We start from the raw sequence: 25,601 nt of genomic DNA on the forward strand, positions 1-25,601 counted from the left end.
TCCACGTGTGTCTGTGTATTACAAATGGCTGGTACTGCAGCAAGCTGGGGCAACGTCCCATTTCCCGCCTCCATGCTTTACTGCCTCATTGCACTAATCCACGTGGAACATAGCTATGTGCTGAGGAAGTCACATTAATAAAACACAACAAAATACCACCGTGCTTTTCCAGAAACTCCCCCAGCATCACATGCCATTGCATGCACAACCTGTTGACCTACACTGCAGTAATGCCAGTAGATACTTTCTACTGAGATTAACAAAAAGTGGAAGCAGATACACATCATTCTCCATCCAAATCCTGTATTAAACCCAGTGAGTAAAATAGGGAGGTGAGCTACTGAAGCCAGGTAAGAAAACTCTGCTTGTCCAAGTCAGAAATCCCCTAGGCTGAGTGGTGCTGGGGGCATTGCTTCGAGTCCACATGGGATGAGGAGCAGAGTTTCTGCTCTTGCAGCAGAAGCAAAGGTGGGAGGCTGGAACAGATCAGAACTTCACTGGGGTTGTGTCCTCTGAGGGTTGAGAGAACAAATGCAGGGAAGAAGCTGGGAACAAACATAGTGTCTGTGCTGCTAGTAGTTAACTAGCAAGGGTGTAGAGGGGGAAGAGAGAGGGCCTGTCTGCAGGAAGATAAGCAAGATCCAGGAGGCTCTTCTGCATGTCTGGGAAGGCCAGAAGCAGCAGAGGAGCCCTGCATTGTAGGTGTCCAATATTTTAATTACTGGGAGAGTAGCTTGATTTAGAGACTCCAGCTGAAAGTGTGGGAGTCTTTTGTGAAGAGCTGGAGTTGACTGAGGACAGAGCTGATGGTTCTTAGGGATGGTAGGAGCGAAGATGTGACAGTGGAAGGCAAGTGAGCCTGTTCCTGGGTGTGGTGGGCTGCAAGTAGGGTTATTCTGGGACTGATTAGGATTCAGGTGCAGTAAGTCCAGATTTTGAAGAGAAGAAACAGAATGGCTCCTCTCCCTTTGCACTTGCAAGCAGATACAAGTGAAGCACTTGGGTCACTGAATCGCACTGCAAAATTGAGGGTCCAGTGTGTGGTGCAGTGGATGTTGAAGTGAATTAGCAATACCCATCTCTGGGGTTGGAATTGGGAGAAGGAAAGGAAGACCCATGCCTGGCTGAGGCCAGTTTTGTTGGTCTGTGCTTTGATCTTAAAGCATTGTTTAAGCACTTCATATGAGTTAGTGGCTTGCTCAGGCTCATAAGGTGAGTTAAGTCATTTGTTCCTTTTCTATAAGGGGGACAGCAAGGCACAGGCCTTCTCAACCCCTTCTTCCTGGCTTCTGAATCCACTGCAGAGCTGGGAACAAATGCAGTTGGAATAGGTGCTGGCAGCAGGCAGCAAAGCTTTGCAACAGGGTCATGAAAACCAGTTCTTTGGGTCTGGGAAATAAAGGCACAATGTGGTCCTTCTGCCTTTGGAAGCGTCTCCCTGGACTCTTCCTTCCACACCCCTATAGAAGTCACACGTGTCTGGCTGCAAAAGCGCCTGCCTCTCCACCACAATGAAGGGGCCCTTCCTTCAGGTTTAGTTGGCTTTACTGGTGCTCTGGGTGGGAGGTTTGAGCCATTCAAGATCTAAGCATGTGGCGCTGTACTCCAAACCTTCCCAGATCTGGGGAGGACAGAGGTTTGGACAAAATCTGACTTTCTGCATGGCCCTGCATGGGGGCTGACCATGAGAGCTGTGTCCATGTTGTTTTTCCTGACTAATATGGGTGCGGTATAGTTCATGAAGGCCTTTAATCCACTGCCCCTACCCTGTGCCAGTGCAGAGGAGACATCACCCTAGAGCATTGGTTTTCAACCTGTGGTCCACGGACTTTGTCCAAGATGTCTGGGAAAGATGACTTGGACCAATCAGAAGTATGTGAATACCCACACTTACAATTCAAAGGAGTTTGTACTTCCATTCCAATTTTTTTTTTGAGTCCTCAAATGCAAAAAGCTTGCAAGCCACTGCCTCGGTGCATTTCTTTCTGGGATTCTTCCCAGTTGCCATGGTTGAAGGATGGGCTTGGCCAGCTGAAGTTTCAAAGCAGCCCGCTCCTGCCTCTGGTTTGATCTTGCCGGTGTCCCTTCATTTTCTTCTAATGGATGCCGTACCGTAGGCAGGAGGTAGACTTGGGCTGTGCGGCTCAGTAAGACTTAGATAGCAAACAGCCATAAGAGGGCCCCAGAGTCCCATTCCTGAGCGCTCGCTCCTCTGCCCACTGGTCCCTGCACTTCTTCCGTAAATCTTATCCAGACCGTCATCGCAAGTGCTACCTTGCGTTCAGTCCCGAGGGTGCTGCTTGTACTGATAGAGCTATATTGATTAGAAGCGCATCTTTCTTCAAGTTAAGTAGCTGCATCTGAATGCGGGTTCCTTTTATACCAGCAGAGCTATTTGCCTTTCTGTACTGGAATAAATGATGGCTCTACAGCTATACTCTTATACTGGTTTAAATGCACCCACAGTAGTTGGGGGTTGTCCTGCTATAAATCTACTGTGGTAGACAAGTTTGTGAGGCACCATTCATTTCTCCTAGTGTGAGTCTGGTGCCTAATACAATGGGGGCCTGGGTTGCTACAGCAGTAAAGTAATTGAGGCTGTGGGCTGATAACGCTTGAGAACAAAATCTCTGTGTAAAATGCCAGATCCCCCACACAATGGTAGTCAGTAGAAAAGATTTCGGCATGGCTTCTGGGTTAAATATCAAGCAGGGTAGGAGTGGCTGATATGATGGGAAGAGAGAGATCATAAACCAGGAAATGTCACTGCAGCGGTGCATGTCTGCGTGAGAACAGGGGCTTTGGCTAGGAGTCAGGGTGCTCTGCCGGTGTCAAGTGCAGTTCCTTTTGAGCGTCCCCTTGCTCTTCCAGTCCTGTAGTACATGAACACCAACACCCCCAAATGTTCCGGTTCTTAAACGTAGTAACGTCATACAGAGGGTCCTCAGGTACTTATTACTGTAATGTAGGAGTGCTTAGAAATGGAGAGAGTCCTGCACAGTTACCCACTGGACTAGCTCCAGCTTGGTGTCATCTGCTCTGGTCTGTGAATCTTCTGCAGAAACTCCTTTTGCTCTAAACATGCTCGGTGTTTTAAATCGTTTGCTTCTTCCAATTGAAACCTCACCAGTTTCATAGATTTCATAGATATCAGGGCTGGAAGGGACCTCGGAAGATCATCGAGTCCAGCCCCCTGCCCAAAGGGCAGGAAGTCAGCTGGGGTCATAGGATCCCAGCAAGATAAGCATCCAGTTTGCTCTTGAAGGTGTTCAATGAAGGCGCTTGAACCACCTCCAGTGGCAGGCTGTTCCAGACCTTGGGGGCTCAGACAGTAAAGAAATTCTTCCTTATGTCCAGCCTGAAATGATCTTGAAGTAGTTTGTGACCATTCGACCTCGTCATCCCTTGGGGCGCTCTGGTGAACAAACGTTCCCCCAGATGCTGGTGGTCACCCTGATAAACTTGTAGGTGGCCATCAGATCACCCCTGAGCCTGCGCTTTTTCAGGCTAAAGAGCCCCAGGGCTCTCAGCCTGTCATCGTAGGGTCTGCTTCCCTGACCTCTGATCATGCACGTGGCTCTTCTCTGGACTCTCTCAAGCTTCTCCACATCCTTTTTGAATTGTGGAGCCCAAAACTGGACACAGTACTCCAGCTCCGGCCTCACTAAGGCCGAGTACAGGGGGAGAATGACGTCCCGGGATTGCCTTGAGAAGCATCTATGGATGCAAGCCAGCATTTTGGTCGCTAACGACTCTTTGATTTAGAGTTTGGTGGAGATAGAGTAATATATCCTCCTCCTGAGTCCTGACTAGGCCTCTCAATCTGGTCACCTCTCCCCTCAAAGGACTGGGAGTGGATACTGGCAACTCCCTACTACAGGGAAACAAGCAGATTATTCTCCATCTTGCCTTTGTGAAGAAACTGCTAAAGTCCTGTTGTGGAAGGGGTGGTCCACAATTATCTTACTGAGGAGGGCTTCCCTCCATCAATTACTAAATTTTCCACATGCTGTAGCTTAGTATTTATATATGTAACCTAGCTATTAATTTACTTATTTCTTTTTTTTTTCCTTTACCAACATGGTGTGATCATTTTCTAACATATGCAGGCATTTCCATGCTGCAACTACAAGTCATTATGAACCCCGCCCCCCATGTGTTTTGCAAATACTGTCAAATTTAATAGATTCATAGAGTCGGAAGGTACCTCAGTGGGCCATCCAGTCTGACCCCCTGCCCCTGGCAGGCAAGAAGAGAGTCACCAACCCTGGGGTCATGTAATCCCAGCCAGGTGCCTGTCCAGTCTCCTCTTGAAGACCCCCAAGAATGGGGCGAGCACCACCTCCCTTGGGAGCCCATTCCAGACCTTGGCCACTCTAACTGTGAAGAAGTTCTTCCTAATGTCTAGTCTAAATCTGATCTCTGCTAGCTTACCAGAGCGCCAAGAGTTTTCAAAGATCCGCGCTAGAGGCTGGGCTATGATGCTCACCAGCTCCTTGAGTACCCTGGGGTGAAGATTGTCAGGGCCGGCTGACTTGAAGGTATCCAGCTTCTCAAGATGTTCCTTCACAAAGTCAGCATTAAAGGAGGGCAGGGGATCACCCTCACCCGGACTTCCCGGCCCTGTAGCGGGCATGGGCGTCAGTTCAACTGAAATGCACAATATAGAGCGGTATATAGGAGCTCAGTGACTTCTCCCAGCATTGCTCGCTAAGCAAGACTAAACGCACCCAGTTAAATGCTACTGCATCGGGAAAAGCATCCTCTTGCATCTTGTCACCAGCACAGAGTGAAAGGCCAGGAAGGGCTAGAGAGATCTAGAAGCCATCTAATAACGCCTCTTGGTTGCATATAGTTGAAGCCCTTCCAGGATGCTTTATTTCATACCCTCATCTCAAAGTAATGACGTTCAGTATTTTTTGAAGGCAAAACGTTTAAGGTACTAGGTCCAGCTGTTGCTGCCTCTGGGGAATAGCATGCAATAAGCCTCTTAAAGAAATAAATACTTGGGTTATTACTCTTCCTATTGGAAGCTTGTTTCATTACAGAGGAGGACACATCTGGTGTGTTTTGGACGCAACACCTGATTCGTATGGACACAGCTGGTCAGACACACATGGAGCTAGTGGCTGTTGAAGGTCAGCCTTAAAACAACGCGCTCAGAACAATGCATCTCCCACTGTGCTGGTGTGCGGTGGACAGCTGCTCTATATTTAACTCTTGAGTTTGTACCACGTGCTAGCAAAGCTTATTTTTTCCTATTTGACAGCTCTTTAATGAGAATTCACAATGAGGGTTAGTATGTGTTTTCCATTTTTGTGCCGCAGATTGCACTTCCAAATAGGAGGTCCCAGACAGGCCAACAATGACAGGAAGTGATTTTTTGTGGGCTTTTAATATAGCACATCCTCTCTACTCTCCGGGGAAGTCAAATAGTCATAGCTGTAATAAATGGCTCTTCCATAATGGTCTCCACAGCTGCTCAGGGCAGTCATCTGCAGAATCTAAACCAGGGCATCGAGCTGTCACGCGAATGCTTTGCATTGCTGTGTTACCAAGTGATAGCTTGTGCCGGCCAAGAAACGGGCTTCTGCAGAACTTGGGGAAGACCCCCGGAAATGGGACAATGGGGAAACGCACAGAGTTTGTGACCAGCAAGCAGCAGTGAATGCTGCATGGGGAGTGATGGTGCTCCACTGCCATCTGTCTAACGAGCCCTGTTAGATCTCAAAGTCGATTGTGAGACCTGGGCAGGGAGGGGACAACAGTGGATCCTGTTTCCTGTGGACAGAGCCCTCAGTGTAATGCAGAAGGGGCACTGGTGATAGTGAGTGCTCCTGGCTTCCTCCTGCTTAGGAAGTGAACACTGGATTTGGTTTGAAGCAGATGCTGCAGCTGCTTTTTCATGGGTGTGAGAGCCCTTTGTTTGCAAACTCAGACCTTCCACGTTCACCTTTGGCTTTCTCTGGAGCAGGCGGTCTTACTTTTAGGACTTGACATGTCAAATTTGTTTTTGCCCAGCTATTTTACTAGCAAAGATATACCCTGCATGCGATGGGACTAGAAGCAGCAGACAGACACACCTCTGCTGGGACATTTGTATTCCCAGCTGAGTGATTGCAAGCTCTCTTCCCACGTGCAGCTCTCCTCGGAGAGAGAGAAGCATTATCTGGAGCAGACTTACTCCCGTACCATTGGGCAGGGAACCAATTATTCTTATAGCATTGCCTGAAGGGGCTGACACCATCCTGCAAAGGCAACTGCCAGCAGTCTTTGCGAAGAGCAGTCTGTGAATACGTTCGGTCTCTGCTGGGACAAATGTTTTATGCATCCACTCCAAATAGCTTCCAGGGCCATTTGCAGCCGACCTGTGGCTGAATGATTTCACAGGCCTAACAAAACTTTTTTTTTAAGAAATCCCATTAGATTTCTGCATTGGTTATAATCTCCCAGTGGTGATATTCTGCCGTCTGACAACCAGAAGTTGATAGCAGATGTGTTTAACTTCCCTATTTTTGGTTCTCCATCCAGTACTAGGTATGATTGGGACTGTCTTTCACTCTGTAAAAGATTTCTGTACCAGGTAGACTTGAGTTCTGAAACCAAACCTCATGCTTTGTGGTTTTCAGAGGTCATCTCCATTTGGAGCCCCAGATTGAAGTCTTGTCAGAACAAAAAGCTTTTGCAGAACTGAAGATCCGGGTTTTTTTTACTTAGGGAATTTTGCAGTAAATTCCCAGGTGGTATTTTCCACCCAAATATTGCTGCTATGCACTGATGTGTCATTCGGCAAGTGGTGTTAGCTGTAAACAAAAATAAAATTCAAAGTGGGTAAAATGCAAACAGTAAATAGTTTCCTCTTCATCTCTGAAGCTGTTTTTCAGTTTTAATCATCTAAGGACACTTGGTTTAATTTGTGCGTCTTTGAGCTTCTGCTAACAACTTTTTAACAGCTGCTCCTGAATAAAGTCATGTGGGTGCACAGGGAATCCTGAATAATTCCCTGTGTAGTCAAGCTGCAACCAAGGAAGGGATACAGAGCAGGTGAAATGTGTACCTGCCTCACAATAGCATTAGTGATTAATGATGTGGCCGTGATGGGCCAGGAATTATACGAGGGTTAAGGATTTTTTGGGGTCATATCTTATTGGACCAGCTGCATGGTTGGGATAAAGTCAGAAACATTTTAAAGACATGAAGAATAATGCCTGGCATTTGAAATCTTGTCTTTTATTGACTCAACTGCATGGTTGGGATAAAAGATATTGCCCCCAAAATGTCGGATGCCATTAGGCAGGGGGGTAAGGGCAAGTGGAGAGTGCTCAGGCTTATTTGGACTCGTTTCCAATGTGCAGACCAGCACTCGATCAGTGCTGGGTAGAAAGGGCAACTGTTACATCCCCAGCAGAGTTGCTGCCTACAGACCAACAAGACCCAGATTCAAGTCGCTTCCGGGCAGTGACGCTGTGAGTATCTCATCCAGAGGCCAACAGCATATAGCCACCACTGTGCTGCCTTCTGTCTTCAGGCCCACGACAAGATATCTGCGTTCCCCGCAGTCTGACATCTTTGCCGTCCCTCATTTGCATCCTTGAACGGAGCTGGAGAATGTCCCAGTGAATACGGGAGCAAGGGTGGCGGCTGGTAGGTGGCGTTTCCTGCGTTTTAAGGAAGTTGAAGTTCCTTGTTGTCGACATACCACTTGCCCTCGCTGCTGTAGAAATGGAGCCAGATGGCTTCTTTTCCTTTTATGGCCAGGAGCTCTAGTTTCCCCTTACAATAAAAGCATAGGTCATAAGTGGAACTAGGCAGGAGGAAGGGGCTTGTTCTCACAAAGCCCGAGCTGGGTGGGGGTGTCCTTTGCAACACAGTCAATTCTAGTTCACAACAGGGTTGCAACATCTGACCAGAGGTGTTGATTGCTGGGTTCATTTAGTTGAGCCCTGTTGTTTTTACAGCAGCCGTTACCACTTTAACCATCCATGTTTTCCAAAGCATGCAAAGAAAACTAGAATTGGTGTAGATAAAGATGACTCTCAGCCTAACGCTGCTGAATTCATACAAGCCCAAGAATGTAACTATCCCCTCTTTGCAAATACATTTGAGCCCATTGCACTCATAATCCCAAATCCGGGATGTCTACAAAAGGCTGAGATCTCAGCCAGTACGGTTCTTCTGGGATACCTTTTGTCTAGCAGGTAGCATAGTCGGCATGCCAGCTCTTCAGAAACGCTGCCTTTTACTCCGGGGCTTCTGAACAGTGGATGCCCAGCTGGATAATTAGTGACAGATGGTGTTAGTAATAGTAGGGGGCACCTCTGCCTGTCTTAAAACCCAGCATCTTAATATATCTGAGATTTTCAGTCTTTAAAGAGTATCTTCCTAACAGAAATCCCTGTCTCTTGTGCTTTGCTACCAAGCACTTTGGATCACGTTTCACAGATTCAGTGCAAATTGCATGTTGAGCAGAACCGTTTAAATGGTTAGGATTTAAGGGATAAGTGCAATTTTGTTTTCTCCCCGTGAAACCTGTTGCCTGGTTCCTGGTTGTAGCTCTGATTCAGCACTTATTTATAAATCTTAATGATTTAATGAATGAATTATTCATTATTTATTGTTATTTATACTTATTTATTGTTTATTTAATTATTTAATTGATTTATAAATCTTAATGGCATTAAAAAAAAAAAATTAACCGGTTTTGGAGCGCTCAGCAGCTGTGCTGTCCTCCACTGATCACGAGCTGTCCTTGACTCCCGCAGCTGCTGACCTCGACACAAAAAAAAAAAAAAGAGGTCCGTTTATTGGCTCCATCCACTCTCTCTCTCTTTTCTTCCCTTCCCAGCAAAGCAGTTGCAACACTGTTCAGGCCTAGAGCAATCAAACCAGCTGAGCGCTTGTGCCACTGGAACAAGCAGGCCGTTCAATAGGACGATGCCCCATTTCAATTAGTGTAACTCTCTCAATAAGTGTCAGGCACCGTGGGCTTAAATTTCTTCAGCCAGTTGCCCTTTGAGTTAAATCTCTCAGGCTTGTCTAATAAGAGAAAGACCGTTTGACCAGCTTCTTATTCCTTTGCTTGTGACTACAGAATGGGCGCAGAGCTGTCTTTCAGCCCCCCCTGACAATGCAATGTGGCTGATAAATAATCGATAGGAGTTTCCTAGCCCAAGGGGTAAAGGAGCATATCGTGTACTATAGCAACCGCCTGTTCTTTAGCAGTGATTTAATGACTGACTGCCTGCAGCCCTGCAGTCTGGTTTTCCCCATTCCCTTTAAATCTTGGTCCGTGAGCACTGTGTGTGTTATAAAGACCTCTGGGAACCTCACTCGAATTGGAAACGGTATATAAGCTGGACCATAATGGGTGGGGGGAGGAGAACCAGAGCAACATCTAAATAGTAGCATTACACCTGATGCTTGCCAACGGGGTTGAGAAACATTCAGAAAAGCCTAAGGAGCATTTCTATGGATGGACTGCGATGCGCCTTTCCAGGAGACGTGTTCCTGAATCTCAAGAACAACAGATATTTTGCACTATGCATCTGCCTGCCCAGGAGCACGTATCTGGGTGCTGATCCAAGGATGCGATTGTAGCACGTGCTGTCTTGTTCTAGCTAGCTTAGGCTGCAGTAGCAGGGCAGGTATGGCAGCAAGGGCTGGCAACCACGGTACAAACCTGGGGTCCCTGGGCACGCACTCTGGTCTCTAGAACATGCTAAAGCCATGCGGGTGTGTCTTCCTGTGTTAGCTAATTGAGCTAGGAAAGATACGCTACCACGAGCTGCATTAGCACCTTTGTGCTGTGTTGGCACTCTCACAGCAAGCTCAGCTTACACAAGCAGCAGCGGGTGTTTGAGGAAAGAAATACTAATGCATGATCAGCACCAATAGTGCACAGGGCTCTCGCAGCAGGTGCTGGGCAAGCAGTGAAAGCCTCAAGGATATTGTAATGTGAACAGGGACTTTGTTCCTGTACCTGGAAATCAGGTACATGTATCTAAACAGGCTCTTCCAGGGAAGCAGCTCCCTGCAGCCTGGGAATTGAAACCAGTCTTCAAGCCAAAGACCACTAGTGACTCGTAAAGGTCAAGTTGACTGGACATGCAGATGTACCTGGGTTCTGGGAGAATGCATTTAATGCCCAACTGGATTGGACTAAGGAGTGCGTGTGGCAGGAGGGAGAGGGGACAGGGTCTGTCTGTCTACTGTTGCTCAACATAAAGGGGATACAGGGTTGGCATATGGTTGACACAAGAAGAGTAGACAAGGCCTAGCAGGACTTGGACGAGAACGTGGTTGCTGTGTAGCAGGAGTGCAAAATAAGTTGGGCACAGTCCTAGTTCGGCAGTGGTAAGTGTCCCAGCAGTCACCAAGCTCTGCCTCATCTCTGGCGTTGTCTCGGTGGGCCGTCTAGAAGGTGCTGGCTATCTGTTTGCAGAGACGGCAAAGATCTTCATATCTCTTGTGCTGTCTGAGCCAGAGCTCTTCGCTCTGAACTGAATCAGATTTAAAAAGAAGTGGTCCTGCCTCCAGCATTCTGGTTTGCTTCACCATTGGCATTGGGTAAGAGCAGAAATGTTCTGCTATTTCTCAAATAATTTTCCTGAAACAAGGTGTTCTGGGGTTTTTGTTTTTTTGGTTTGTTGGTTGTTTTTTTTTCTAAGGCAAATGGAAGAAGACTAGTACAGGAAGCGCTCCTTTGCCCCATCATGCCATGGGAATGATCTGGTAATGAGTGTTATTTCAAGTTGTTTGGTGCCATGCTCAGCAAGAAGAGGTGGGGAAGTCTCTTTTGAGCAGTGGTGTGTTGCAACCAGAAGGGAACTGCTTTTCTCTGGATTGCATAATTCAGTAAAAGCCAAGCAACTTTCTCTCCCCTTCTGACTTGTATCTCAATGATGCCCCCTTCATATCCCTGCTGAGGCTGCACTAAGGTGGGAAGAAGCCTGATTCAGGCCTAGTCTTTCCTTTCTCTCTGTTAGGATTAGTCCACACACAGGCTGGAGTGGAAGGAACTGCGTTACAGCGTAATTCCCACTTGTCAGGGCTGCAAAATGCCCGGCTTTGATTTAGCTGACTTGATCGGTGTTACATTAAAGCAGGATGCTTCATTCCAGATCTGCTCCGCTCCATGCAGACTTGCTCTGCAACAAGGAGAGGTGTGAATTTAAGCTGATTGGAGCTGCTTCCAGCAAATTTGGGACCAGATGAGGCTATATTGGGCAGGGTGCCATCCTGCTCGCTGGCAGCATTGCTGTGTGTTTCACGGCGGAGTTAACACAAGCAGTTGACTCTGGGATAAGGTTGTAGGCAGGGTGTGAGTGGCTGCACTGTGCCTTGTCGTCGTGTCCTCCTCCGCATGCATGTCTGAGAGCATAACCCTGATACCCCTGGCTCCCAGTGTTGCTGGAAACTGAGCTGCCCCATGATTCCTTCCCCTGCCATTTTGGGGAGATATTTTCCTTTCTGTCCTAAGCACAGGACGGGGGAGAGAGCTGTAGGGAGGTATTGATGAGCTATTGGCACTCAAGGGGTTTAGCCTGTGTCCCTGTGGCAAAGTGAGCTGGTAACATGCCCAAGCCAAAGCAAGAGCGTGGGTTACTTCTGCATTGAAAATGTACCCGAGGATTACGCACCCTCGGGAGCTTAATAATAGATTCAAGCTGGGAGGAAAGTCCTACAGTTGTAAGCTCTGTGGTGTACCTTGCCTGGGAGATAAGGATGACTTTCTGTATCACTTTGTGGTTAAATGAGTTTGTACCCGAGACATCACTGGCTGGAAAATACCAGAACCCATTCAGCGGGGACTTCTTCACTCAGAGCAGCGGCATGAGCATGCACTGACAAGGGCCAAAGATGGCACAGGGTACAAAGAGAGATCTCCTCCCTGAGGCTGTACCTGAGCCCCGGGATTGCTTCCTACCCTGTCCTCCTTTCCTTGCATCTCCCCCCGAGGCTGCTCCCTATGCTGCCTGCCTGCTTCAGTTCATCCTGAAGAGCCTTTTATCTCCGGTCAAAGCTGCAGCACCAGCATGGAGGGCTGCCGGGTCCTAAAAGTGGAAAGATCTGCATTTGCACTCGCTGTTTCTGCTTTCCACACCCTCCATTTTTGGAAATGCTGTTTGGTCACGAGCCCCGACGTGCTAGCAAAGAGACCGGGGCTATGTGCCGTGGAAGGACAGCCGGTGCGTGCCCACGGGTTGGAGCCGAGAGCATGAACTGCCCTTCATCACACTCCTCCCCTCAGCAGTTTGGGCTCCATTTACTCTTTCTAGGGCAGCACCACTTGCATCCAGGGAAGTCTGCTCGGGCACTTAGCGCACGGCCTTGGTTTTAGCTCTGCCAGTAAGCCTTTTATAACCAGGCCTTATTCATAAATGAGTAGCATGTGACCCTTCACCTCCTGATGAATGCGCAAGTTTGCAGTTCGTGGTTCACAGAGCCGTTCTCCATTTGAAAACTGCCATCAATATTGCAGCGGTAGCTCCATCAATAATTAATCGGATGTGCCTCTTGTGCTATCGAGCTGGGGCTCAGTGCCTTGCGGAGCTGGTCCAAAGTTCCCTTTGAAGGACGCCCGGCAGGATGAGCCCTCAGACGTAGCGAGATGTGCAGTTCACCTTGCATGTCGACAAGAGAGGTGGGGCTCTGGCCTTGGGGACTTTGGGAGCGCTGCGGACAGTCTTCATATTGCTTTCCTTCTTATTTCCTGTCTTTGGTTTCACCAGCTGCTCCTGGCTCTGGCTATTTCTGCACGTCAGCACTTTGCTGGGGGAGCCCTGTTGCTAGGCCGTCACAGCACATCAGTCCTCGTACAGATGATGCTATAGCAGTAAAACTGCTTCAGCTCAGAGAGCTCGTTCTGGCTTCTCCCTCCTCCTGTCCCCAAGCAAATGAAACTGTACTGGCAGGAGTACAGCTTTGTGTCCACACAAGGAGCCTTTGCCAGCACAGCTGTGTCTGTCAGGGCTCACAGCTCTTCTCGCCCGTGACAAACGTTGCTACGTCAGCAAAATTCTGGTGTTTGGAGCCGGCCCGTGTCTGAGCTGTCAGCGGGGAAGATGGGCTTTTGACTCTCCGTTCGGAGCCCTTTTCAACCCGTAAGTCTCCCAGCTTTGGGAGAGCCACCATCCAAGTTGTCAGGGATGATTTAAAAAGGGTCTGAAATTTAGTTTGCTGCCAGAAATGGATAAAAGCTTTCCCAAGTGGTGTTACACGAACCAGCCTCTCCTTGCAAATCTTGTGGCTTTTACAGTCATCCTATTTTGTAAAGCTCTCTCTGTGGTGCGTGGAAGGACCCGCTCACGCTGGGGAAATGGCAAAAGGAAGTCTGCAAAGTGTTCGGAAGCAGAGGAACAGGCTCTTCCCCCATCCCTTTTGCTTTCAGTAACCGGACGTTGTTGCCTGCGTTCTTGTAAAGGCGTGGGGGCGCGGAGCCACAGAAAGGAGCAAGAGCAGTTCAAGTTGGTAACTATAATTTACAGTCTATGGTAGGAGCCCAGAGCAGGCTTTTGAAGGGAGGATGCGTCATTTGTTACACAACATCCTGCGTTGCAATGCAGCCCGGACAGGACCACCCATCAGGACCAGACAAATCTGGCTTTTGAGAGCAGCCCATCAGCTAAGGTGAAACACTGGGGATGCTTGAAGCCTACACGGTGCAGGCTCAGGGCCTGGTCAGGGTGACCTCAGTCCTGATTTCACTCTCCTTCCCCTCTTCCATTTCCGCTTCTCCTTGGCTAAGCCTGCAGTAGCCGGCTTGCAGTTCAGGCTGTTGGAAATATAAAGGCCCGTACCAAGGCCGTCAGCAGATACCGTGTACCAGCATTAAGCAGATACCCTTCAGAGGCATTCTCTGTTAAGTAGAATAAGGTAATCACTCCTCCGTATTTGGTGCAGCTGCAGGAGGCCCAGCCAGTGAGTGCTTTGAACTTGCTGCTTGTATTTAATTATTTACTTTGGCTGGGAAGACTGGCGCTATTATTTCGTATCACTTGAGCATATCTAAGACCTGCGGTTTAACAACTGCATGTGCAACTCCAGTAGCAAATGATTGAACTCCTTCTCACTTCCTGCCCTGCCAAAGCGCATACGTGGAGCTCTTTTGCTCATTGTAAATGGTGGCTTCAGTGTGAGATCACAGGCTATATTTAACCTGCCTATATAAACCCTCACCGAGCAGCACTATTTCCTCCGGACTGCCTGCGGTGCAGGTTGAAGCAGGTTCATGCGATAGAGGCTTTTGGAGGGTTCACGGAGGTGGGTGGGGTGGGGGGAAATTTCTTGCTCTGTGTGAACTGAACTACGTGCTCAGCAAATTGGATGTAGCGTGGGTTTTTTTCCAGGGCTGAGCTGCTCAAAGGCGTGGGGCTGACCCTAGAGCTAAGGGACATGGTGCTTTGGTAAGAGGATACAGACCCTGATGCAGGGCTTCTTGGGCCCGTGTCGTGTGCCGTCTCCGTGCCAGCAGCCCTGGGTTTCCATCCCTTGCGTCTTCCTCATCCAAATGTAGGGACCTGCTTAGAGATGAATGCTTGTATTAAGCACAAAACACCACAAAAGTTAAAAGACCCCGAGGCGGCAAGGTGAAGCCAGCAGTCTCGTCCACAAAAGATGCTTCTGCCTCTGTCATATTAATCATGGGCACACCTTTTTCGTAGTCCAGTATGTGCTGCTCTAACAATACTAATGCCACCTCCGCAGCTGCCCAGTAGCCTGTCTGCGAGGTTGACTGGCAGTATTTTCTCACCTGGGCATTAATGACATTTTTAGTCTCGGAGTCTTGACCACTTCAGCTAAAATGACAATCAGCTAAGCTGTCTAAGGCATGCACCTGGAAAAAATAATTGTTTGAGTTTCTGCACAATCTATTCATAATAATAGTGCAGCTTACTGCAGAAAAGTCCATCGGGCTACTCAGAAACTTTGATCATGTGAGGCTGGAATTAACTACAGCACTTGAATTACAACTGCTGGAAGGTTTGATCTTTCTGTAACGGCTAATGGGCCATGCATTGGGTCCGGTTCCCATATCCCCTGGGCTGGACTCTTGGGATGTTCTTCAGTCACTTCTGGAAAGAAGGGATTAAATTTCCCCCGTACAACTTCTTGAGGAGATGGGTTGGTTTAACTTCATTGTGTGGGAAGGAGGGGGCCACACGGGCCTCTTACTATTTAAATATTGAACTTCATAAAAAAGACAACAGGGATTTTTTGCAGGGGGTGAGATGGCAGAGACCCCTCGTGACCCTCTCTTAGCCTCCAATTCAGTAAAACCCGGGGCTTCCAGGGATGGGTGCTACTCATTTTTTTTTTTTTTTTTAATGTTGTTTTTCCTTTTGCCAGTCAAACATTTTTCCAGACCTTCTCTAAGAGTTGAGGAGCAAAGTGAAGTCTGGTTCTGATTTCCAAGGTTGCTCAGAAAGATGGAGGAGCCAAAGGAAAAATGACAATGTGGCTGAGCAGAGGAGAATATCTCCCTCCTAGACACGTTCTGTCCTTTCACTGAGGGGGGAGAGAGGAAAAATGGCAAGACTTTATTTGATAGAAGAATACTCTGGGTGGAGGGGAGAACTTTGTAGTGAAAATCGCATGTTTTGGTGCATTGTTTTATGTGGGTTGCAATAAGAGTTACAGCCAGCTCTATTGTCCCTTATGGAATTCACCCCCTTTTTGTTTCCTGTGGGTTTTAACTCTTTAATTGCTCCCAGCTGCTTGTGTATACAGACTAGTCAAGGCCGGTATAGTCTTGGAAACCAACCCACCTGCCTTCAGGAGCTCACAAGCCACAAACATAACTGTGCTGAAAAGCAAGAACTGTCCATCTTCCTAGGCTTCGCAGCTGCTGACAACTTGTTTTATCATTTAAGGTGCAAATCCACCCTGCCTTCTACTTATCCTTCTTAACACAGCACTTGTGTGTTATCACATGGTGACAGCACCAGTCCTATTTAAATGATAAGCAGCTGCGATTGCAGCTGTACAGCGGTAGGCGGCAGCATTACCTGAGAAACCAGCCGCCTGCCGGAGGTAAAATGCAGAGCAAATTTGAAGGGGCAAGACGAAAAGAAGCTGGAGTTGAACTCCTTCCAGCTGGCAATTTCTTGAACATTGCCTCCTTTGTGTACACGGGGGGCTGTGTACATTTTGCCACAATGCATGTATGCAGCACGCCTAGAGCTGGAACCTGCCGCCGCTGTTACGTGTTGCCTGTATGGGAGCCAGCAGAGCTAATCTGGACCAAGGGGCGGGTGTAGCTGTCCAGGCGAGGCAGAGGCCGTTTCAGTGCTGAGGAGCTTAGATGCTCCATGCCAGGTCTCCAGACAGTGCTTCTTCCTGCGGATCTGCTGAGATGCTTTTCCAGCCCGGTTGCCATTTAATTTTGGGTTTTCCACCCTCTCTTCTAGCTCCCAGTTGGGGAAACTCTAAACACTGCTCCAAATGTTCATGTCTAAGGGCTTGGCTCTATGCAGAGGTCGCACCCATGTAACTCTTTTTATGCTGAATCGTTAGCTAAAGTGGTGTCTGACTTTATGCATGCTTTTTTTTGGTACCCATTTAAAATGAGGTCTGTCAATTCAGCTCGGATTTGTCGGTTGATTAAGCAGGTATAGAAGACGACCTGTCGTTAAACCAGTGCGGCAGTGCACAGATGGGCCTCGAGTGGCATCATGGTGGTGGTGGTGGTGGGCAGGGGGGAGTCAGTGTAGTCTCTACATTGGGTAGCTGCAGTTAAATGAAAACTCAGTCTGGCTTGGCTGCCTTTAGCCTGCAGGAAGCTTCAGGGATTTGCTGATCGAGGCCCGGCACCATCAAGAACATTCAGGACGTTGCAGTCGGGGTCTGCTTCACCCACCCCCAGCCGGTGCTTTGTGTAACGCAGGCCGCTCAGCTCTGTGCTGGGGCAGCCCCTGGGCTGGGAGAGAGCAGAGCTTGCATTTCTGTGGCAATGGAGGAGGGGTTCCCAGCAGCAGCAACAGGGCTTAATTAAGTGACACATGGGGAGCCCAGGCAAGGGGCAGGCTTCCCTTCCAGCCTCTGCCGAGAGCCAGAGGGTGCTGATGATGGGGCCGGTGGGAGAGCCAGCCCTTGCTTGCTCCGTTCCATCTGCCTTGTTGGCATGCTCAGTACAAGAGCCGAGTTGATTCGGAGGGAAGGACCGAGCACGCGGTGAATGTCGTGGGTAGGCAGGCGGCGGCTTCTGCCTCTGTCTCCCTGCATTTCCGTCCACGCAGTTTGCGCCTGGGCTGAATCTATAATAAAGTCCGTGCTGATCAGATACCGAGGGTGGAAAAAACAGCAGATCACAGCTGGCCTGGAGGGGGTGGAGACTGAGCAGGGAAAGCATTTGAATGTTAACTGCTTGATGTGTAGAGCTGGGGCTTGCAAAACTTTTGTGGGGGTGTTTTTGGTGGAGGGGGAAAGGCTCATTTGGTCAGTTTGCTGTTCTCGTGGAGGAGACGTTTAAACAAATGTTAAAGCCCTCCGGTTTGCAATTTGAACGCACCAAAGAGTGCAATGGGATACAGGATAACTGGCAAGGGATTTGCCGGCTTCACTTCTGAGCTGTGCATGGAAAGTTCAGGCTCCACATCACTGACCTGGGAACAAAGGATCAGCCTGAGCCTGGGCATGTTTGCATTAATCACAGTGGCTTCATGTCAGCCTGGAGGAAGCAGGAGCCGCTGCCTCCAGCAGATGCTCGGCGAGGAGATTATTTCTGGGATCAAAGGCATCTCCGTCACATCCTCCTCTTGCTCCCTGCCCAGCACTGAATGGGGTAGGCCTGCAGTACCTGACCAGTGTGGGCAGATGTAACCCAGTGACTGGTGCTTAATGTCCCTTGTCATCCCTGTCCAGTAAAGCAGTGACCTTTGGGATGCTTAAAGCCTTGTGCAGACACACAGCTAAAGTCTACTGAGCTGCAGCCCTTAGGAGAATGGAAGTTGTAAAAACCAGGGGGAGTTAATGTCAGATAAAGTTACTCTGGTCTCAGGAAAGCCAGATGGGATGAACTCCCCCAGGTGAGACTCCAGGATGAACAGCAAATGACCCAAGTGGCCTTGCCTAGTGAGCAGAGCCCCAGCTTGGGCATCAGGCTGGATTTTATTCCTGGCATCCCACTTTTACCTCTCTGCTTATATAGCAGCGGTGCTACGTGGGCTCTTCTCGGGCTGGATGTCTGGCTGCTGCTGTAATGTTAAATAAATAATTCAAGCTGCTCAAGCTCAGACAAGATCCCGGATACTGTAAAGCGAGCACAGTTCCTCGGCAAACACTAAACAAAAGGCCCCGCTCGGTGGAAATAGTTGTTATCAGAACAAGCAGACCTATAATAATAGAAAGCACGATAAACCCTCAACAGCCAGCCCAGTGAGTTCAGCACAAGTAACTGGGTTCAAATTAAAAGATCCAGTCCTGCGGCTTGGACAGAACAGCAGAAAAATGTTCCTGCTTTTCCGCAGCGAGACAGACGTATGGGTCTTTCTAACCTGCTTTTAATTTCACATGTGTAAGTGCCACTGTCTGATTAGGAGGGGCATGGTTTTCTTTGCTTGCTTCTGATAGAAAAGGAGAGCTGGTGCATCCTCCAGAGCAAGAAGGGTTGCATCAAGTCGTAGTGGGGACATTTACACTGACAATGGTGAGATTCATAGTGATGGAAACAGTTGGGGAGGGCTTTCAAAAGCTGCACAAAACGTCCACGGGGGAATTCATTAGAGCTTGGTTTTAGCTGGGTTTTACCTACCTGCGTCTGGGTTGGCAGGTGACCGGAGTAAATGCTGTATTGGGAAGGATCTCCAAAATGTGCAAGCAACTGTTCATCCACGGCCCAAAGGAAATGGCAGAGGAGACGGGTGCTTCTTAGCGCCCTATACCAGGAGGGGGCAAACTTTGCTCACTCTCTCCCAAGTTGGGAAGAAGCGAGTATTTCTGGGAATTCAGACTGCCGGTCTCCCCCGGGAAGGCTTTTTGGGGCAATAAGGAGTTTCTGCCCAGTTGGGCAGAACATTCTTGGGTATCAAACTGCTCGAGACAAGGATGTAGCAATGTCGAGGGGCAAATGGAATGATTTGGCATGAAATAGGGCAGTAACTAGTGGTTACGAAACCACTAGTATTGTCCCTAACCTAACAATGAGCAATCAAAATATTCAGTTTTCGGTGGAAAGGGCATGACCAAACCCTCTTTGACTGAGGTTTTTGCTTTGAGTCTTTACTACTGGTATGTGAAGGTAGTACCACGTACCTGGAGAAATTGGGTTGGATCCTTACTCATGCAAGTTATGATGCGAAGAGCAAATTTGAGTCTCGGCCTTGGAAGAGTTCCTCAGGTAAGGAGGAGGAACAGGGCAGGGGAGAGGTGGCAGCAGGAGGTTTTCTCACCAAAGTCCGAAACGGTGTCTTAGATGAGATTGGCAGCAACCCCCTTGCTACCCATAATGGCCACAACTGTGTCCTCCCAGCGTTTACCCACGAGTTGCTGGTTGTTGAAACAGTTCAGGAAGACAAACTGGAAAAAATAAATATGTAGGTCAAGTGACAGCAAACTCAAAACAAGTTCACATTTTGCCCTGAAAACCAAATCCTGTCCGTCTAGCCAGAAGTCTCTTCCCCTGTTTGGGAGAAGGGGAATGGGAGTATCCACAGGGCCTGGTGGTTCTGTATTTTGAGTCGCGCTGGACCGTGGTAGCGTAACGCTAAAAAATACAACCACCACCTTGTATATCGAAACGGCAGTAACTTCCCAGGTTGGGCAGCCAGGAAATGAGTCTTTCTGTTTTTCTTTGTGCCTGCTGATCGAGAGAAGTGAACCGTTCGCTTTGCCCTCCCTCAGATGGAAACTAAGACTCGGCACCTAAAACATTATGTTAACCTGTTCTTCTTGCTCACTAAACCAAGTCATTAAAAATGTGTGGTTCATTGGAGTTTTTAGAGCAGTATGGGAGATGTCCAGGACTTAAGTGACTTGACTGTCTAGATGTCAAGCAAGCTGGTAATTTGGGCATTTTAAAAGCAAGTGAGACAAACAGTTGGCAGGGATGGTTTAGTTGGAGATGATCCTGCTTTGAGCAGGGATTTGGACAAGATGACCTCCTGAGGTCCCTTCCAGCCCTGCTTTTCTATGACCCTGTGTCTTTTGTATCTGAAAATGAAAAGCCGTAATGTAAATTAAAGTGAAGTACTCCAAATAGCAGACGACTCTTTCTGCTCTGCTGTATCCTCATCTTTTGTTCGTGGCAAGCCTAGGCGCTAGATTGGAACTTCCCAGCTAAAACTTTCTGTGAAAATGATAGATTTGGGCAGTCTTAAAACATTTCACAAATTCACATTGAAGTAGTTTTGACTGGGAATTTTTTTTTTAATAGCTGAAGTGAAGATGTGGACTTTTCATTCTGAAAAAATGAGTGTTAATTTGAATTAATCATAAAAGACTTAAAAAAACCAACAAAACCCCCCCAAAAAACCCAACCCTGAAAAATGGAAGGAAATGTTTAGTTTAGCCTAAACAATTTTCTCCTGGCCAGTGAACCAATAAATCAGTTATTTGCATAGCTCTAGTCAAATTCTCCTACCGACCCTGTCTCGACAGCTTTCCTGTGCTACTGTTGGCTTACCAGTCCCAGAGCGACGGGCGAACGTACAGAGCTGGGGGGTGAGGTTACGCTGAAGACTTAGTTGTCATTTTTGCCCCGGTTCATTTTCTAAATTTGCTCAGACTCACCCTCTGTTGTCTGCTCCCCTTTTAAGCCTTGAGCCATGGGTCAGTCTAAAATTGTTTGCTCACATAACCGTGCAGTGGAAACCCCTCATTTCTCATGTGATTGTATTCACTTGAACATTCGCCTCATGCTGGCATTAACCTACCCATTGGCCAAGTCATTGTCACTTAGCACTACCTGTTTGCAGGGACCCCAGTGTTGTCACTGATCCCCCCTCTCCTTGGGGTTACTGGTTGGGGATGATGGTTGGCAACGCTCCACTGGTCCTAGGAATCGCTGCAGCATGGTGTGGATCTGAGCTTTCAGTGGGAATCTGTGCAGTTTGGGGAACACCCTTGCAAGTCCTAGCCTCACCCTTGAATGATGCATCCTGTATGTTCGCTTTCCTTCAATGCCTATGTTGTCCCCCTCAGGAAACCTGCAGGAAGTGCCAGGGACTCTGGAAGGAGCACATGAACCTCACCTGTGAGCAGCTGGCCGAGAAGGATGACATCAAATACAGAACATCGATGTAAGTAACTTCCCAAGTCTGGAAAAACAGAGTCTTCTTATTGAGGGTTTGGCACGAAACCACCTGTGCTACCAAAAGCAGTAACAAGTATCATCTATGGGGAATAAAGAAAGATTCCTTGTTTGTCCACTAATGGGGGCCTTGGCCAGTATGAGGTCTGGCTGCGTTCTGGTCACACACACAATGTGCAGTCACCAGGCTCTGCGATTAGGATTTCCCTGGATGATTTTCAGCAACAGCAACTGGTAAATCAAGAGCCTGGGAGTATCTGTGCCTGAACAGACGTTTAACCCATTTTGCATTTTACAGCAGCCAGGCATGATTGTTCAGAGGAAATGAAAGACTTTTCAGGCTGTATGTAGTCAGCTCGCAGTGTTTATACTGCGGAGAGGTGAGCAGGGAGGCGGGGGAAGTCTGCTCAGTCGCCTTACACCTTGCATTGCGGCAGTAAACCACGCTCCGTTAGCTTGATGGCTGAGGTATTGCTTGCCCGAATCTTTCTCGCCTCATCCCCTCTGTAGAGGAGGGATCTGCATGTAATTTCTTATGCTTCTACATGCATTTGCAGACCAGGGGTTACATGTTAAGAAAAGCTTTCCCAGAACAGACTTGAATTTGAAATGTAGATGGTTGAAACCTTAGGTGTTTCATAAAATCTGTTCTGAAATCTGATCTCTTACTGTGGAGAAATGCCAACATGGTCTAATGTTAGGAAGTAGGCTATAAAAATGCTGGTCTGGCGTACTGCAATTCAGAGAGCCTGCCATTGTTAACCTGGTCACTTTTCTCTGAAGTATACCACTGCTGGGTAATGCTGTCCCTCTGATCTTGTGTCTGCTGGGCTTGAGACTTGCAGGATACAGAGTTTCCATAGGCAGGTGTTCTGGATGCGGGAGTCGAAGTCAGGTCATCCTTCTATTCCTTAAGGCGTAACTTTTCAGCAAGACACTGACTTTTTGGGTATCCGGTGGCATATTTCCTCTGCTTTCCCTGTAGGAAAGGGGGACAGGGAAAGCTGTAGGATGGTCATGGCCCTAACGAAGGAAAGAATTGATTTGCAAGGTTTTTTCAATGGAGCACTGCTCTGGGTCTGCTTGTTCAGGTGAGGTTGCTGCCTGGAGATGAGACAGTAAATGCTTCCTTTTGAAGCTGAGTATAGGGAAGGGGAAACGCAGCTGGAGCCCAGGCCCAGCTTCCTGCCTTGCTCAGAGTTCCCATTAACACACACACGCTGTGTCCTGTGAGGTGGACAGAGGAGGAGCAGCAAGAAGCCAAGGTCTGGTGTGGGCTGGTGCCATCACACCGCTCTGGTGATGCACCTCATAGCAACATCTGCTCTTGGGAAAAAGCGCACGGAGCCCCAAACTTGTGTCCACACGCTGCAAATCCACTAGCAGGTTGCTAGAGGCGGAGAGCCCAGGTCGTTCCATTCAGTCGAGCCATCAAAGAGAACAGATTCTGCTCCTCTGACCGCAGCGCCACGCGCCACTGTGCTGTTGTGAAGGTTCGTCAGCCTGCTCCATCAGTTTGGACTCCATTAAGTTCTGTTCTTTCCAATTTAAACATTTCACTTGTTTTAGAGCTCTGTAATCAGGCCCTCAGAATTGGAACTAATTGTCTCATTCCTCCTGGTGACTAATTACCAAGAGGCTTCCCTCTGATTCCCACTCCATGATAGTATAATTACTAGCAGAGCCCTTCCACCGGGTTCTGCCTTTACAATTATACCTAGCATCACCAAACCATCTCAAGGGGGAAGCATTATTGCTTCCCTTTGAGACAATTGTCATGGTTATAACCAAACACTGCCGGGAAATGTCCTGGGTTCCTGTTTGCTTTCTGTGCTCTCATAAAGCCTGTGTGTGTACACCTTCGGGCATAAAATAGTAATATCTGAAGAGTCTGTGTGGGATTTGGGGAGAGGCGTAAGAGGAGCAGGAAGCCTGGCCTTCATGGCAAAGGCTTGATTATTCTTTAATTACCTGCAAATAAAAAAGCAAAGTTCCCTGTCAGGTCTAGGAGAGTTGAGAAACATTCACAGCAGCTCAGTAACCACCGCAACAGCCAGACCTAAGAACAGGAGCTAGCAAGTGACAATTAGCAGTTTGCTTTTCCTAAACCTTTAGCTCCCGGACTATATTTCTTTGCAGCAGAGTCAAGAATCTCTGTGCCCTTTGGCCCTTCCGATTTCGGGTTGAAATTCTTTCTAAGCCACAGCTCAGCTGTGCTACGTTTGGTCTCACTTGGAAACCACACTTGAGTCTGTAGAATGCAACCGGTGATTAACTTTCTTTCACTTAATTTGTTTGCAACTCATCATGGGTTGGCTCCAGATGGAGCTCAGCCCAGACCTCCTTGGAACAACACTGGGCTTTGGGATAAAGTAGGAAGAAACTGGGGAGGGGGAGGGGACATCAGGGGAAGGAAGGTTAAAGTGCTGTCATGGTGGCAGTGAGAGCACAGCTCGTGCTGAGAATTGGCAAGTGCAAACATACCCACGCTAGTGTCTGCTTCTCTTGTCCTCTCGTGCTGCAGAGAAGAGAAGATGACAGCAGCGCGCATTAGGAAGTGCCACAAGTGTGGGACTGGCCTCATCAAATCCGAGGGCTGCAACCGCATGTCCTGCCGCTGCGGCGCTCAAATGTGCTACCTCTGCCGAGCTGCCATCAATGGGTATGACCACTTCTGCCAGCACCCACGTTCGCCGGGGGCCCCCTGCCAGGACTGTGCAAAATGCTCTCTCTGGACGGACCCCACGGTAAGTGGAGAAGCCTTCGGAGGGGCCGTGAAACCCCAGTTTCTATCACTGTTAAGCATGAAAATGTCAGAGTAGCTGCCCTGTAGCAGCACTGCACTGGCTGCTCCCCTCTACACACTCTGTTCAGAGCGACACGGGGGCTGCATGAAGGCTACACAACTCTTCAGCGGGGCCAGCCACATGGGACTGGGAGCCACCTACAGCACCTTCCTTATCGAAGGAAAGGCTGACGGAGCCTGGGGAGCTTTGGAAAACAATACCAGGCATCTACAGGGCCTCTATTTGGGATAGCCAAGAGCTGCGATCTGCATCATGGTGGAAGGGGCACGGAGCAGGAAATCATGGGGAGTGCAAGGGGGAGTTGAGGTAGGGAGGTGGGAGTTGGGTTTCCTGGGCTTTGTTCCACTTTGGGGTCTGTCTCCTTTTTTTTTTGTTGGGAGAAATAGTTTACACCTCATGCCTCAGTGGCAATGGGCAATAGATGCTACAACACACCTGGAACCCAAATGCCTGGGGTCTCCGTTATGTGCATTATGGTGCTGTTGGCACAGAAAGAATTGATGTGTAGCCTGACTGAGAGAGGAAAGTGGTGATAAGTAGGGCATGGCTAGACGCTGAGTCCCTTTTACAGTGTCAGAAATTGATGGGAAGGGCAGAGTAAGGGAGGTGGGAGCCTCCTGAAGCCACAAAGATGCTGCACAGGAAGGTGCCAGCCTGTTCTCCCTGCTTGAGGGTAATCTGCCCAGTCTTCATCCTTGGAGGAGGAGCAACAACAGCAGGCGTACGCTTGGGTAGCAGAGCGTCATTGCCTCCTTTATCCAGGGAATGCACACATCTCTGTGCTTTCTGTCCTCTGGAAGAGCTGCCTTTAGGTGATGGCTGCACTGGTCTGCCCATTCCCACTCTCCAAAGGGCTCTGAACCCAGCGAGTTAATCACTGGCTTTCACTTGTGTTTTCTTTTTCCTGAATTCCCCCAGCACTGGCTCAGAACAAAGCTAGACAGCGAGATAACCGCACCTCTTCCTCTTCCCACAGCCAGGATACTTCTGATGCCCGTTTACGGAGTATCCATTCGGTCTAATTCCACTTGTTCCATTTCCCACTGGGACACGATTCTCCGTTCAGGAACAGCAGAGCTTCCTCTGTTCCCACCAGGCCACTGATTGTCTGCAGCCACGACATTTGTTCAGGCCCCGGCAGAACACAAGGCTATTCAGAACGCCCAGACTGTACTTCAAACAACACAAAGACTAGCCTGTCATCTGTCCCGCTTCAGAGGCTTAATTAACCAATGTGGTGGCAAAGCAAAATTTCCCACTGTCAGCTGAGGGTTGCTTTCTTTTGCACGATGAAGTGTTGGCGAGCCGAGGGGTTGAAACTAGGTGAATCTCTCTGCCCACAGTGCAGAGGGTGTCATGAAGAGCGCAAACCAAATAGGTTTTTCAGCGTGAAATAGTTGAGCTGCTTTTGGTGCGGCCATGGCTGACATTTCAAGAGAAGAGGGGAAAGGTGTTGGGGCAGCAGACATAGCGCCTGTCCTTGCCTGGCCAGCGGGTTGGGAAGCAACGATCAATACAAAGGGAGTAACCCCAGATTGGAAATGAGA

The 25,601-nt window shown here is 48.6% G+C and overlaps 1 protein-coding gene across 4 annotated transcripts in view; it reads left to right on the top strand.

Annotated features, from left to right (window-relative positions):
* The window catches only part of RNF216 (ring finger protein 216), a 99,758-nt gene that overhangs the window by 53,781 nt on the left and 20,376 nt on the right, over window positions 1-25,601 (top strand). For 3 of the 4 annotated variants that reach the window (XM_025204559.1, XM_025204558.1, XM_014520122.2), the window contains 2 exons: window positions 21,139-21,236; window positions 23,772-23,994. In XM_025204559.1, the coding sequence (XP_025060344.1) occupies window positions 21,139-21,236; window positions 23,772-23,994 (321 nt within the window). The remainder of the gene's footprint in view (window positions 1-21,138; window positions 21,237-23,771; window positions 23,995-25,601) is intronic. The other variant, XR_003094149.1, reaches the window with a different exon arrangement.

The sequence above is a fragment of the Alligator sinensis genome, unplaced genomic scaffold, assembly GCF_000455745.1.
Source record: "Alligator sinensis unplaced genomic scaffold, ASM45574v1 scaffold402_1, whole genome shotgun sequence".
Lineage (NCBI taxonomy): Eukaryota > Metazoa > Chordata > Crocodylia > Alligatoridae > Alligator > Alligator sinensis.